Below are 17,651 nucleotides of genomic sequence, written 5' to 3' on the forward strand. Positions count from 1 at the left end.
AACTCTCACGCCGCCGTATTTTGAGATCATCAAAGAATCCCCTGGCACCTTGAGCCGGTCGGATTAGAAGGCGTGGCCCTGAACGCCTCATCTAAGGGCGTTGATGCATTAATAAGGAGAACTTGGTGGTGTGTGTGTGTATCACGAATCAAAGGAAATCTTGATTTACCCTTTTTCTTCATCCTCCGGGGAGTTGCCGGACGTTTTTTCTCTATGCTTCCAGTGATGAGCAGAACTTTCCCACGGTTTATTGCTCTCATATCGCAGCATATCTTCACAGCTCGCTCCACAAAAACAGAGACGGTCGTAACTGTCATTCCTCTCGTAACAACCAAAGGCCTGCTGAAGTGTCCTTGGGCAGGACGCCGGAGCTCTCCATAAAGTGTCACTTTACATTTTTTGGATCAGGGGGTAATAAGAATTCCCGAGCCGCCTCCCCCTGAGTTGATGAGATCGGTTGTTGTGAGCTTGTGACCAGAGGAAGACATGTTATCGTTTTTTTTAAATGTTCTAAATGTTCCAGTCCCAGCTGTGGAGACATTGGTACAGCTATCTATGTATAAGTAATTTGTAGGTCTATGTATTTTATTATATTGAAAATACTGAAATAAAAGTTCAATGATGATGATTGTTAAGAGACTAGGGCAGAAAAAGTGTCAAGGACTCAGAGATTTTAAATCTCAGTGGCACTATAAAGAAGACTAATACAACAATAACTAGAACGGGCACTCGGTAGAGCGCATAGCTTCGCATATCACAGGATTGGGCATTGAATTATGAACATGTTGGCATTATTTGCATGCCAATTGGATATAAATATAAATATATAAATTTGGTAAAAAGAATATTTTGACCTTTCCATGACCTTTCCATTGACCTTTGACCCGATCGGTCCCAAAATCTAATCAAATGGTCCCCGGATAATAACCAATCATCCCACCAAATTTCATGCGATTCAAGAAGATTTTGACCTTTTTCATGACCTTGACCGTGACCTTTGACCCGATCGATCCCAAAATCTAATCAAATGGTCCCCGGATAATAACCAAATTTCATGCGATTCGGTTTAATACTTTTTGACTTATGCGAATAACACGCACGCACGCATACAAATACACGGCGATCAAAACATTACCTTCCGCATTTTCAATGCGAAGGTAATCATAATAATATCAAAGAATGGGGACGAATGGACTTGGGTCTCCAACTAAAAGGCCCCAGTTCTCATAATCAATGGAACCCTTCAGAACCGGAGAGTGAAGCCCAATGTGCGAATCCCCGATGTCTGAAAAATAAAGAAATGGCTCAATTCATTTCCTCTCCCATAAAACAACCTCCGAGCTGATTTCTTTCTGTCGGGAGGGGGGTCAGCTGGTCCGAGAGCGGCGTTGACTGGGCGACATATTGTGTTTGGCTGCAGGAACAGTGACTTCAGAACCAGAGGGTCCTGTTTCTCTCACGGAATACCAGCCGCTCGCACTCTGGGAAAAGAGCCCGATATATACTCACCCGGAGAGAGAGAGGGCGAGGGTCCCACACGGCTCGCCCTCCGCATGTCTCTCTGTGTGACCCGGAGAAGCCAAAATGAGTCCACTGAGATCTGTTTGTGCAGCGAGGGGGGGGGGGAGGTTGGGGGAGGCTTTTGAAAAAAAAAGACCAGCTGGACGGTGCTTTCGCAGAACCTCGCCGCAGCTCAGAGTGTCAGAGGCAGGAGATGGTAGAATTAATCAACAATTAGCGATTCCATATTTCTGGCTTTTCCCTTCTCGGTGGAACGTTCGGTTAATCTCCCGACGCTATTAATGTCAGTCATCCGACATCGCTCGGATTTGTCAGTGTGTTGCGACCGTTACTTTATTTAGTGCCCGTGTTCTTTGTTAAATATACCACACGGATTCCTCTGCGAGCCGTTGGACGGGGCCAACGCTTTCCATGATGCGGCAGAGATGGAGGGGGATCATGTGCCCGATGAAGTGCTCCGCCACTGTCGACTGGTCCGCATGTCATCCAACACGGTGGAGTGATGGTCCACTTTAAAAGAATTATTTGAGAAAAATACCACTCACCACATCCGAATATACAGTTTCTTGGCCAATAAGTCACAGTTCGTGTGCTGGTGTGGGGTCAGAGGTCAAATTTGGAAGCCAAACAGTCGATTACTGTTAGCGTAGCTGAGCATAAAGAGTGGAAACAGATGGAAACAGCTAGCCCGTCTCCGTCTGGTAGAAACAACATGCACCGAGCAGCATCTGCAGAGCTCACTGTGCAACACGTTGTTGTTTACTGGGGGTTATGCATCAGACTAATTCCTGGAAGGGAACCGCAACTTCTTGAAATTTCGGAGAATCCCTTTTAATGGATACATGAGAGTAGCATGTTCCCCCAGGGTGCACCCCAGCAAATTTTTCTTTGTAGCCACACCTCATGTCAACAGACTCCTTACAGTCAACGAACATCTCAGAGCTATTTGTCCCCCCCCCCCCCCCCCCCCAATGCATGGCCTCTGCTTCTGGCTGTGAAATTCTCGGCATATGTGACATAATTGGATAAAGCGACACAGGTGGCAGCTTGATGCTAAATACGCACCGTTCGGAAAAAATACATGGATAAACAAGCAAGCCGTGCTGTGGACCCTCCATCGCCCGTTGTTTCCCGTCCCTGTGTTTGCCGTCGCTACGGAAACGGACCCAGCTGAGAGGAGAGGGCTTAGCGCGGCGCTGCGGCTTTGCATAGCTTTCCCATTCCCTAAATGACACGGGCTATTTAATTATCGGGCTATTCTCTGCTCCACTAACATTTCCTTCCGCTACCCTCTTATTCAAGAGACACGTCGAGAGCCACGGGAACAGACGAGGGAAGGACGGGAGCGTCGCTAACGGGAATGCACTCACGTTAGTCCGCACGAGGCCGGACACATTTGGGGACGTCTCCTGAATGGGCGTGGTTTGATCGGAGGCCCGGGGCCTCGGCGGTGAGGGTGAAGGAGGGTGCGTTACACCCATCTGCCAGGATGACTCATCGGCAGGGCTCCAGGGTTGGGGATGAGCTTCGGGCAGCTCATCCTGAAAGTGACGTGTCCTTGTATTTTCAAAATATCCTCTCATCACTCCTTTTTTTTCTTTCACCGCAGCTGAATATAAAAAATGCCAGAGAAGCGCATTATCATCCTCCATGTCCCCACATTGGGGTTATTGGGACAAACCACGTGTCTTGAGATAATGTGTTGTTTATCTAAACTTTCCCATTGTTCTTTTTTAAAGTTCTGACTATATTCCTCTTGGTTTTGGTACCATTGCAGCTCGTGGTCTTCAAAAGCGTTTATGTGACCGTCGCTGATGGTTTTTTAATATTAATCTTATTACATTATCGACACATTTTGCAAACTCCTCCTGAATGCTCATCTAGCGGTGCTTCATGTGCAGTAACAGACGAACCAGAATCACTTGCAACGTCTGGGTTGAACGATCTTCACAAGCGATCGATCAGGTGATCGAAGCCTGAGCTGAATGTGACCCTCGACATTAAGACCGCCTCACTTCCCCTCATAGATATTCCCGAGTCAACAAATAACATCCACCTTGTTTATTTGCACCTCGTTGTTTTGCCGATGAGCATTGTCTTTGAGACACGCGTCAGAAAGGCGACGCTCTCAGAGAGACATGTGACTCGTGGAAAGACAGAAGCACATCTTATTGAGGTGGTTGCTGGGCAACTAGGATGGGGGGGGAAGCCTGCAGGGATAACAAGATGTAAGGAAGCAAAGCCCACATTGAATTATAATATTTTAGTATTCTCTGAAGAGTTGATTTGTTTGTTCCCCAACGTCTCAGCTCTCGCCTTCTCCTCGCTTCCACCGTCCACGGGCTTGGATGACCCCTAATTTTAGCCCGGGGGTTCGTCGGATACCGGACGACGGATTGGATTACAGGCTAAAAGGAGGGGGCGGGCGGGGGCAGCAGTAATTAGTTTGGGGAATAATCCAAAATATCACAACATTTCTGATTTATTTGTGACACTTTGAGTTCATCTTCCAGTGAGAGGCAGGGTGCGCTGGACGCTGTGACCCTGTGACCCTCTGCCACGACACAGATGGGTGGACCGACTGGGAACGCACCAGTGGATGAATGAGTACATGCTGATACTTTTTAATGTTTTTAGCATTGCAGCAGTCGATGTGCATCTTTTCTTGGAGGACATTGAGTTGAATTGATACTCCGATATCATTATTTATATACTGGGACGCAATTACTGCAGACAAAGTGACCAGCTGACTTCTCTAATCTCCCCACAACATCCAGAGGCCGCGTTGCTTTAAAGCAGCGGTGTCTGGTTGCAGCATCTCAGGCAGGAGATGAGACGCGCTGTCCTGCAGGCCGCCGACCCGATGAGCAGCAAACAATGTGTTCTCAAATATACTAAAGAGGAAAATATAAGAAGAAAAAATATAAGAAGAAAAATAGGATGCAAGCGTTACCCATCTTGTTTTTCTATGTTGTATGTCTTTATTTGGATCCTGTTTTTATTGTGTTAAAGGTTGACTCTGTTGAGATAAATATGCGTGTGTTTAGGCCCTTTCAGGCCACTGTAGGCCGCAAAAGTTTTATAAACACACCAAAGGAGTCAAAAATAACGAAACAAATGTGCATTGTTGTTGAGCGCAAACACTCCAGAGGGCCTCTCCCAAAACTAAAAATGCCGCCCTCTGCTGGCTGAACAGAGCTAAGCGTCCCAAAAAGGCAGAATGATAATGTCCAGTATTTATGATGGAGACGATATCGCAGTTATCTTGAACACGTGTGCTCCGTCAACACAGACCTGCACATTTCCAGAACTTATCAAGGACATCTAACAGGTGACCCATATGTTGGCCTGTCACACGTCGGCGCGTTGCCGCGTATATAAGCGGCGCCAGCGGCTCCCGGCGGTTAACAGTCCTGGACACAACCATGGCGACCTACACTTTGACCTTGCTGTGCCTCTTCGCTGCTTCGGCCTTCTGTGCCAAGCTGGTAAGTGAAATACATTATTTACATCTCTAATCTCAATTATATTGAGTTTTATTGTCATCTCACATTTTTGCCTTTGCTCCTATGTGCAATAAACTAACCTTTATTTCTCTCCCCCTCTCTGAAAACCATTCCTGAAGGGAGGTGAGTGTTTGAAATGATCATTATTATTATCTTATGATTAATATGATAATCATACACATTCACACTTCACAAAATCGTGTTTCTTTTAATCCATTCAGGACCCCCGGATTCATCCCCAGACTTCGTCACATTGGCAACCAACCCGAGTGCCATAGTGAACCAGCATAACGCCCTGAGGAGAGGAGTTCAGCCGGCTGCGAGCAACATGTTGCAGATGGTACGGTCCAACATCAAAGAGCGTATCGTGTGCTCCGGATTTATTTGATCTAGTACTCGGCCTGATACAACATGCATTTGTATCCAGTCCTGGTCCACTGTGCATGTCCAGTAACGGCCGCTCTGTCCACAGAGCTGGAACGACGAGGCTGCAGCCAACGCTCAGAGATGGGCCAACACCTGCTCCATGAAGCACAGCCCGGCAGCGACCGGGTGATCAGCAGTGAGTCCATCGCTTGGTTTGGACACGAGACTTATTGGAGCCACACATAGAGCGACATGTGGAGACGGTGCATGATCGTGATGGTGCGTAACGGTGTCTCTCTCTCTCTCTCTCTGCAGCTAGCGGCTGTGGAGAGAACCTGTACATGTCCAGCGTTCAGAACCCGTGGAGCGACGCGGTCCAGTCCTGGTACGACGAGGTGAAGGACTGGCGCTACGGAGTGGGGTCCACCAACGGAGGCGTCGTGGGACACTTCACACAGGTGCAGCAAGGGGACCCATTGATATGGACCCACTCAGTATTTTGCACATGCGGTCCTGGAGATTTGATTTCCTCTCCTGTCCTCCAATCAGCTGGTCTGGTACCGGTCCAACAAGGTTGGCTGTGCGATGGCTTACTGCCCCAACTCTTACTACAAGTACTTCTACGTCTGCCAGTACTGCCCACCGTGAGTACAACACATATTCTGGCACTTTTCACTGCTAATAATTCACATATGCATGTGTGTTTGTCAGTTGCGTGAAATTGATTAAGATAAAAATCATTCAATTAAATGTGAAAGAAATTATATTAAAGCACTGAATTTTCTGCAGGGAAAAGTTATTTGACAGATTTTTACGATTAAACTCTTTCAATAAAGTGACGGCACTAATATGTGAGCACTATTTCATGTCTTTGGGGGTCAAAGATTTTCTTTTTCTAACAAAAGTGCTCTAGTTTTTGTACATTTCAGGACACGATGCTAATATATATATATATATATATATGCAATGCACACATATATATATATATATATATGTATATATATATATATATATATATATATATATATATATATATATATGCAATGCACACATATATATATATATATATGTGTGCATTGCAGTTTTGTTACCTTCGCATTGAAAATGCGGAAGGTAATGTTTTGATCGCCGTGTATTTATTTATTTGTATGCGTGTTATTCGCATAAGTAAAAAAGTATGAAACCGAATCGCATGAAATTTCGTGGGATGATTGGTTATTATCCGGGGACTATTTGATTAGATTTTGGGATCGATCGGGTCAAAGGTCATGGTCAAGGTCATGAAAAGGTCAACATCTTCTTTTTACCATATAGCGCGGTCAATTTATATCCAATTGGGATGCAACTATGCAAAATGTTCACAATTCAATGACCAATCTTGTGATATGCGAAGGTATGCGCTCTACCGAGTGCCCATTCTAGTTTATTATGTATTTGGCCTATTTTACAGAGGGAACCTCCAGTATGCTCGCCCCTACGAATCAGGATCCTCCTGCGGTGACTGCCGCAACGCCTGCAACAACAAACTGTGCAGTAAGTGTCAAACACAGAACACGAAGACTTCATCTTCTCAGTTTCTTCAAGACTTATTCAGGTGTTCAGTGCATTAACAGGGCGGCTAAGTAGTTAGCTCCGTCCGCTACATTGCTGACGTTGATGTGTCTATAGACGGATGTGGAGCTCTCCTGGGTCATGTCCTGCTTCATCGTCATGCCTCTATGTTTCTCTGTCTCTGCAGCCAACCCCTGTGCCTACACCGACCAGTACAGTAACTGTGGGCAGCTGAAGCAGCAGTGGGGCTGCTCCAACAGCAACGTGGCCTCCTGGTGTCCCGCCTCCTGCAAGTGCGGCTCTGAGATTAAATCAATATCACATGGGGCTCTGACTCAGTCAATTAAATATGCTAATGTGTGAAGATTGTGTCTCTCTGCTGATTTCTGAACAGGTCAAATAGTCTATGTATTAAACCCACGACGACTTTGAATGTTATGAATAGATGAATATTCAGTATTTCGGCCAATAGGTTACAGTTAGTGTGCTGGTCTGGGGTCAGAGGTCAGATCTGAGCGCTAAATAGTTGATTACGATTAGCATAGCTTAGCATAAAGAGTGGGAACAAATGGAAACAGCTAGCCTGTCTCTGGTGGTAACAACAAACACCCAGCAGCATCTCCAGACCTCACTGAGCAACACGTTGTTGTTCACTGGGGGTTATGCACCAGACTAGTTCCTGGAAGGGAACAGCAACTTCTTGAAATGTCGGAAAATCCATATTTTAGACTGTTCCTTTAAAAAGTATCTCACAAAGCGTTATTATCACCTTCTTAGCACACTAGAATGATCTACGTGAAACACGACCCGTTTACTAAACTTGCTCCCAACCCTAGAGTGTTCTCCCAGGGTGCACCTCGGCACTTTGTGCCTTGTAGCCACACCTTATGTCAACAGAGAGGTCTGAACCCTGCCGGACATCTCGCTAATATTTATCATGTAAATAATCGTTGCTATGACTTGGGAATAATTTAAATAATCTGTTGGCGAACTGCGAATGTTTACCTTGCTGTGAAGAGATACAACTTTGTTATTGATCTGCCCTCTGGTGTGTTGTCCTGCCGCCTCGGGCCCTTATTCTAACATTTGACTTGAAGCTTTGGAGTGAAGTGGATGAGCTCTTCAGTAAATGTCATGTTTCTAATTATCATATGTTAACAAACTGTCACAATAAAAAGAAAGCGAGTCAAGCCGCGGCATCAGAGCTACGCAGCTTAGTGACAGTCCTGGACTCAACCATGTCTACGGACACGCTGACCTTCCTGTGCTTCTTCGCTGCCTCGGTCTTCTGTGCCGCGCTGGTAAGTGAAATAGGAAATTGAATTGACTTTAATTGAATTTAATTAATTGTTATCTTCCCTTTTTGGTGCCGTGTGCAATAAACTAACCTGTGTTTATCTCCCCCTCTCTGAAAACCAATCCTGAAGGGAGGTGAGTGTTTAAAAAAGAAAGTCAAACATTATGTTATCATTCATATTATAAGTATACACATTCACATTTCACAAAACCTTTTTTATTTCTTCAGACCTAGCTGAGCAGAATGAAATTGTGAACAAGCATAACGCCCTGAGGAGAGGAGTTGACCCGGCAGCTAGCAACATGTTGGAGATGGTACGGTCCAATATCAAAGAGCATGGTGTGCTCCACTGATGTGGATTCATTTGATTTGGTGCTCCGCTTGATACAACATGCATTTAGTCAAAGATCAAACGACTATCCAGTAAAAGCTCTGGGAGATGTCCACTGTGCATGTCCAGTAACGGCCGCTCTGTCCACAGAGCTGGAACGACGAGGGTGCAGCCAACGCTCAGAGATGGGCCGACACCTGCTCCATGTCGCACAGCGCCAGCAACATCAGAAACATCGGCAGTAAGTTCTTTGCTTTGCTTGGTTTCGATACAAGACTTCACAAAAAGTTAGAATAAGATAAGCAGCTTAGAACCCAGAGCGTAGACAGTGTGAAACAGCTGCGTTGACCATCATGGAGCATCGAGATCTACATCCAGAGAAATGACATCACTCAGGGAGCAGCTCTTTCACTGAATTAGTTGTTGACATCACTGTGTTTGGGGCAGCCATAATGATCTAATGAGAATTATTATTTTTGAGAGATGGATTGCATAATTACTTAATTGTTTGTTAGTTTCTTATCTAGCTAGTCTAATTTGTAATAATCACATTTTCATACATGATTTTGGTTCGGCATATAAATACGTTTCATGGAGCACAGGTCGTACTTGAGATGGATGAAAAGAGGAGTCAGTGTCTTGATGTTTAATATAAAAAGCCAGTATAGATTCAATAAAAGTGAAACCACATTCAGGGTTTTTCCTGCATAGAGAACATTTGGGCGCGCGCCTACGCCGTTTTCCCGAGCCCCTATGACAAATCCCGAGCGCCTAAGGCAAAAAAAAGTCTGCGATGAAAAAAAACAACAACAAAAACTGTTCATCCCGTGCATGTCAGCGAATATGTTCTCAATAGTATGTTTCAAGTAGGCTACAGCCGAACCCTCGTTCTGTTTGGATCAATAGTAATCGAGTTCAGTGTTTCCCCTAAGTTTAGAGCTTCAGGGGGGCGGGACTAGTGCCGCTAGCCATGTTGGTGCCCTAAGCTTAAAGTAACACTGAGGTGTGCGCGCATCACGGCATCGGAGCTCTGGCGCGAGCCGAGAAGAGTTGTTGACGGGGGGGTGGGGGGGGGGGGTGCTCGTGACAGTGTGCGCGAATGTGTGCGTGCATTACGGCAGAGCTTCGATGCCGGCGCGAGCCGAGAAGTGTTGACGGGTGGTCAGATTTCACCCTGTTATAATGGTCGGGGAAACACTGGAGTTGATAAGCGTGTCTTCTTGTCTGATCAATACGCAACTGTAAGGTGCGCGACTTGACAGAGCTGATCACTCATTCAACAGCCCGACGTGTACGAATAGATGGTAATAAAAAAAAATTGGGAGCACCGAAGACCCATTTTGACCCAGGAAAAACCCTGCGCTTCACTTGCTAAAGCTGCATTCTCTCTACTGACCACTAGGGGGCGACTCCTCTGGTTGTCTAGAAGTCTACATAAAAGTACTTTGCATCTTCTCTTGATTTATTCAGTCTTGTAGTTTTAAACAAAAATAATAAATAAATTGGGATACCATAATATTTTTGAATATTTCAAATAAGTAATATTTACAGTAATATTACTGATTTCACATACTACTAATTAAATATATGTATGTTTCAGTGCAGCTGTGGTGCAACAAGGCTGTAAAAACTATAATCCTGCTGGATATCTTCTTCTTTATTATTAATATGTTTATTTTTTTTGGAATAGTTCCATAAGCCCCGCCCCCAGAATAGCCACAAGCCCCGCCCCCAGAATAGCCCCACCCCCAGAATAATGGCATTTTAGCCACTTTGCCTTTGATCCACTTCTCGTTCACTGTGGCTTTAATCTATTTCCTGTTCACTGTGCCTATGACACACTTGATGACACTGTGCCCACAGAATGTGGCTTTGATCTCAAATTCTATATATACTCCTGGAGAAGCAAGACAAAGTACAGCAAGCAGGACTATCACTATTATTATTACCGGAGTAATAATAATACATAACCTCTTTCTTTTTTGAGACGCACATCGTAAAACAAAAGTTATGGATACCTTGGATTTAATCCCAGACTCGGGCAAGCTCCCTCCCAGCTTCACGAAGGCCTCAACTTGCGGTCCGTCGTCGTTCATCACCTGTTTGATTGAAGGAGTTTCATTCAAAGTCCTGCTGGACAGCGGCGCTAACGTCTCCGTAGTGAGCGAAAAATGGATGAGGACATACGCCCCCTATATGGAATACGGGGGTAAAAACCAGGACATGAGGGTAAAGGGAGTCAACGGGGTTGATTCCGCTCTCGGGATCGTCAACCTCATTTTCGAGATTAGCGACCCGCCGGCAAAGATATTGTCCCCCGTGTTAGTCATGAAAAACCTCCCCAATCCTATCATCGGCACCAATATCATCAGCATCCTCAAGGCGATAAAACAAAAGGCAACAATGGACGCGTGTTGTCCAACCTGCAAGTGCCAAATAACGGCCGCAGATTCGACGGCCCAGGTGGCCGTCGAGGAGAGCGAGCCCATGGCGGCTACGGCCGTGTCTGACACGCCAACCTGCGAGAAAACCTCCGATCTCGTTGAAAGTCAGATCCCTCAGGAATCGGTCAATCAGACCCCTGAAGCGCCGTGCTGCCATGAAACAAACACAGACGTCGGCAGCAACGATTTGCCGGACCATGATTCGCCGACCCCGGAAGAATTGCCGCAGGTCATCATCGAGGAAGAAACCCGTGCCGAACCTCCGCGGGACCACGAGAACAAGAAGTCCATCGAGATCTCTGTGGAAAGTCAGATCCCTCAGGAATCGGTCAATCAGACCCCTGAAGCGCCGTGCTGCCATGAAACAAACACAGACGTCGGCAGCAACGATTTGCCGGACCTTGATTTGCCGACCCCAGAAGAATTGCCGCAGGTCATCATCGAGGAAGAAACCCGTGCCGAACCTCCACGGGACAACGAGAACAAGAAGTCCGTCGAGATCTTCGTGGAGGGTCTGTTGTCGCGGATTGTCAAGAAGGCCAAAGTGGGTGGGACCGTTGAGATTTCAGATGCCGACATTAAGCGAGTGTTTGAAAGGACATGGTCCGAAGTCGAGGGTGTGGATTTCGTTGCCGCTGAAAAAACCTTTAAAAACCTCGACAGGACGATTCACCGGGACCTGTGCAAGACGTGGGGCGGTGCAAAGATGGTGCTGCTCCACACGAAATTGCAGAAACCAGAGCTTGAGAGCGACATCGCCTCCTCCGTCAAAGAGCGCCTGGCACCGCCACCGAGAAAGCTCAGTGCCGTCGGCAGGTTCTTCTCGGCCGTGGGCAACGCCATCTCCAGGCCCTTCCGACGCGCCCGGTAGAATACAACATGTCCGTAGGGATGTCGCAGTAGATCTGCGACATGCCTACGGACATGCGTACTACATGGTGCGAGGAAGAAACCTGAGTTGGCACAAGGGAGAAAAACAAAATGTCCGTAGGGATGTCGCAGTAGATCTGCGACATCCCTACGGACATTCGTTCTACATCCTTACTACATGGTGCGAGGAAGAAACCTGAGCTGGCACAACGGAGAAAAACTAAATGTCCGTGGGCATGTCGCAGTAGATCTGCGACATGCCTACGACATTTACATGCGTACGACATCCACACTACATGGTGCGAGGAAGAAACCTGAGCTGGCACAACGGAGAAAAACAAAATGTCCGTAGGCATGGCGCAGTAGATCTGCGACATGCGTACGACATGCGTACGACATGCGTACGACATCCACACTACATGGTGCAAGGAAGAAACCTGAGCTGGCACAACGGAGAAAAACAAAATGTCCGTAGGCATGTCGCAGTAGATCTGCGACATGCCTACGACATGCGTACGACATGCGTACGACATCCACACTACATGGTGCGAGGAAGAAACCTGAGCTGGCACAACGGAGAAAAACAAAATGTCCGTAGGCATGTCGCAGTAGATCTGCGACATGCCTACGACATGCGTACGACATGCGTACGACATCCACACTACATGGTGCGAGGAAGAAACCTGAGCTGGCACAACGGAGAAAAACAAAATGTCCGTAGGCATGTCGCAGTAGATCTGCGACATGCCTACGATTACGCACATGCGTACAACATCCACACTACATGGTGCAAGGAAGAAACCTGAGCTGGCACAACGGAGAAAAACAAAATGTCCGTAGGCATGTCGCAGTAGATCTGCGACATGCCTACGACATGCGCATCATCGCGACATCCACAGTACATGGTGCGAGGAATAAACCTGAGCTGGCACAACGGAGAAAAACAAAAAGTCCGTAGGCATGTCGCAGTAGATCTGCGACATGCCACGATGCGCATTTATCGCATTCGACATCCACACTACATGGTGCGAGGAAGAAACCTGAGCTGGCACAACGGAGAAAAACTAAATGTCCGTAGGCATGTCGCAGTAGATCTGCGACGTGCCTACGACATGCGTACGACATGCGTACGACATGCGTACGACATCCACACTACATGGTGCGAGGAAGAAACCTGAGCTGGCACAACGGAGAAAAAAAAGAAGTCCGTAGGCATGTCGCAGTAGATCTGCGACGTGCCTACGATGCGCGACATGCGTACGACATCCACACTACATGGTGCGAGGAAGAAACCTGAGCTGGCACAACGGAGAAAAACTAAATGTCCGTGGGCATGTCGCAGTAGATCTGCGACGTGCCTACGACATGCGTACGACATGCGTACGACATCCACACTACATGGTGCGAGGAAGAAACCTGAGCTGGCACAACGGAGAAAAACAAAAAGTCCGTAGGCATGTCGCAGTAGATCTGCGACGTGCCTACGACATGCGTACGACATGCGTACGACATCCACACTACATGGTGCGAGGAAGAAACCTGAGCTGGCACAACGGAGAAAAAAAAAAGTCCGTAGGCATGTCGCAGTAGATCTGCGACGTGCCTACGACATGCGTACGACATGTGTACAACATGTGTACTACATCGTGCGAGGAGGAAACCTGTGCCGAAGCTCCACAAGCTGCGGTGGCACAAGGGGAGAAAAACAAAATGTCCGTCGGGATGTTCGCAGTAGATCTGCGACATGCCGACGACATGCGTACGACATGCGTACGACCCAAATACAACATGTCTACAACATGGATACGACATGCGTACTACATGGTGCGAGGAAGAAATCTGAGGTAGCACAAGGGAGAAAAACAACATGCATACAACATGCGTACGACATGCATGCAACATGAATACAACATGCATACAACATGCATACGACATGCATACAACATGCATGCAACATGAATACAACATGCATAAGAGATGCATACAACATCAATACGAGATGCATACAACATGCATACAACATGCATGCGACATGAAGACGACATGCATGCGACATGCATAGGAGATGGATACGACGTGCATACAACATGCAAACATGAATATGACATGAATACAACATGCATAAGAGATGGATACGACATGCATACAACATGCATACGACATGAATACGACATGCATACAACATGCATAAAAGATGGATACGACATGCATACATGCATACGACATGAATACGACATGCATACGATATGCATAAGAGATGGATACGACATGCATACGGCATGAATACGACATGCATACGATATGCATAAGAGATGGATACGACATGCATACGGCATGAATACGACATGCATAAGAGATGCATACAACATGCATACAACATGAATATGAGATGCATACAACATGCATGCAACATGAATATGACATGCATACAACATGAATATGATGCATACAACATGCATGCGACATGAATATGACATGCATAAGAGATGCATACAACATGAATACGAGATGCATACAACATGCATGCAACATGGATATGACATGCATACAACATGAATACAACATGCATAAGAGATGCAAACAACATGCATACAACATGAATATGAGATGCATACAACTTGCATGCAACATGGATACGACATGCATACGACATGCATACGACATGCATACAACATGCATACAACATGAATACGAGATGCATAAGAGATGCATACAACATGAATACGAGATGCATAAGAGATGCATACAACATGAATACGAGATGCATACAACATGCATGCAATATGGATATGACATGGATACGACATGCATACAACATGCATACGACATGGATATGACATGCATACAACATGCATGCGACATGAATACGACATGCATAAGAGATGCATACAACATGCATACAACATGAATACGAGATGCATACAACATGCATGCGACATGCGTAAGAGATGCATACAACATGCATACAACATGAATTCGAGATGCATACAACATGCATAAGAGATGGATACGACATGCATAAGAGATTCATACAACATGAATACGAGAGCATACAACATGCATGCAACATGAATACGACATGCATACACCATGCATAGGAGATGGATACGACATGCATACAACATGAATACGACATGCATGCGATATGCATAAGAGATGGATGCGACATGCATACAACATGCATAAGAGATGCATACAACATGCATAAGAGATGGATATGACATGCATACAACATGCATACGACATGAATACGAGATACATAAGAGATGCATACAACATGCATAAGAGATGGATATGACATGCATAAGAGATGGATATGACATGCATAAGAGATGGATATGACATGCATACAACATGCATAAGAGATGCATACAACATGCATAAGAGATGGATATGCCATGCATACAACATGCATACGACATGAATACGACATGCATAAGAGATGCATACAACATGCATGCGACATGAATACGACATGCATAAGAGATGCATACAACATGCATACAACATGAATACAACATGCATACAACATGAATACGACATGCATACAACATGAATACGACATGCATAAGAGATGCATACAACATGCATACAACATGCATACAACATGAATACGACATGCATACAACATGCATACGACATGAATACGACATGCATAAGAGATGCATACAACATGCATGTGACATGCATACAACATGCATGCGAGATGAATATGACATGCATAAGAGATGCATACAACATGCATGCGACATGAATACGACATGCATAAGAGATGCATACAACATGAATACAACATGCATACAACATGCATACGACATGCATGCGACATGAATACGACATGCATGCGACATGCATAAAAGATGGATATGACATGCATACAACATGCAGACAACATGAATACGACATGCATACAACATGCATGCAAGATGAATACGACATGCATAAGAGATGCATACAACATGCATGCAACATGCATAAGAGATGGATATGACATGCATACAACATGCATACGACATGAATACGACATGCATAAGAGATGCATACAACATGCATGCGACATGAATACGACATGCATAAGAGATGCATACAACATGCATACAGCATGAATACAACATGCATACAACATGAATACGACATGCATAAGAGATGCATACAACATGCATACAGCATGAATACGACATGCATGCGAGATGAATACGACATGCATAAGAGATGCATACAACATGCATGCGACATGAATACGACATGCATGCGACATGCATAAAAGATGGATATGACATGCATACAACATGCAGACGACATGAATACGACATGCATACAACATGCATAAGAGATGGATACGACATGCATACAACATGCATACGACATGAATAAGAGATGCATACACCATGCATGCGACATGAATACGAGATGCATACGACATGCATAAGAGATGCATCCAACATGCATGCGACATCAATACGACATGCATAAGAGATGCATACAACATGAATACAAGATGCATACGACATGCATAAGAGATGCATACAACATGCATGCAACATCAATACGACATGCATACGAGATGCATACAACAGGCATACAACATGAATACGAGATGCATAAGAGATGCGTACAACATGCATACAACATGAATACGACATGCATAAGAGATGCATACAACATGCATGCGACATGAATACGACATGCATAAGAGATGCATACAACATGCATACAACATGAATACGAGATGCATAAGAGATGCATACAACATGCATACAACATGAATACAACATGAATATGACATGCATACAACATGAATACAAGATGCATACAACATGAATATGAGATGCATACAACATGCATGCGACATGAATACGACATGCATAAGAGATGCATACAACATGAATACGAGATGCATACAACATGAACACGAGATGCATAAGAGATGCATACAACATGAATACGAGATGCATACAACATGCATACAACATGAACACGAGATGCATAAGAGATGCATACAACATGAATAGGAGATGCATACAACAGGCATACAACATGAATACGAGATGCATACAACATGCATACAACATGCATACGACATGCATGCAACATGCATACAACATGCATACAACATGCATACAATATGCATACAACATGCATAAGAGATGCATACAACATGCATGCGGCATGAATACGACATGCATGCGACATGCATAAGAGATGGATACGACGTGCATACAACATGCATACAACATGAATATGACATTAATACAACATGCATAAGAGATGGATACGACATGCATACACCATGCATACAACATGCATACAACATGCATAAAAGATGTATCCGACATGCATACGACATGCATAAGAGATGCATGTTGTATGCATGCGACATCAATACGACATGCATACGAGATGCGTACAACATGCATACAACATGAATACGACATGCATAAGAGATGCATACAACATGCATGCGACATGAATACGACATGCATAAGAGATGCATACAACATGCATACAACATGAATACGAGATGCATAAGAGATGCATACAACATGCATACAACATGAATACAACATGCATACAACATGAATATGACATGCATACAACATGAATACAAGATGCATACAACATGAATATGAGATGCATACAACATGCATGCGACATGAATACGACATGCATAAGAGATGCATACAACATGAATACGAGATGCATACAACATGCATACAACATGAACACGAGATGCATACAACATGAATACGAGATGCATACAACAT

General features: G+C 45.0%; 2 protein-coding genes across 3 annotated transcripts in view; both read left to right on the top strand.

Annotated features, from left to right (window-relative positions):
- filip1l (filamin A interacting protein 1-like) overlaps positions 1-17,651 on the top strand; it is a 78,834-nt gene that overhangs the window by 1,482 nt on the left and 59,701 nt on the right. The window contains exon 1 of one of the 2 annotated variants that reach the window (XM_056431572.1): positions 8,459-8,813. The exons of the other annotated variant lie outside the window; for it this stretch is intronic. The gene's annotated coding sequence lies outside the window, so the exon portion shown is untranslated. Of the gene's footprint in view, positions 1-8,458; positions 8,814-17,651 lie in introns of those variants that run through there. 2 annotated transcript variants of the gene reach the window in all.
- LOC130204805 (serotriflin-like) lies at positions 4,947-7,308 on the top strand. The gene is given in 9 exon segments (XM_056431772.1): positions 4,947-5,009; positions 5,147-5,150; positions 5,249-5,367; positions 5,500-5,563; positions 5,566-5,589; positions 5,709-5,851; positions 5,943-6,037; positions 6,844-6,926; positions 7,132-7,308. Coding segments are annotated over 9 exon segments (771 nt in total). The 3' UTR covers position 7,308.

Source organism: Pseudoliparis swirei, chromosome 14 (genome assembly GCF_029220125.1).
Source record: "Pseudoliparis swirei isolate HS2019 ecotype Mariana Trench chromosome 14, NWPU_hadal_v1, whole genome shotgun sequence".
In the NCBI taxonomy this organism is placed as follows: domain Eukaryota; kingdom Metazoa; phylum Chordata; class Actinopteri; order Perciformes; family Liparidae; genus Pseudoliparis; species Pseudoliparis swirei.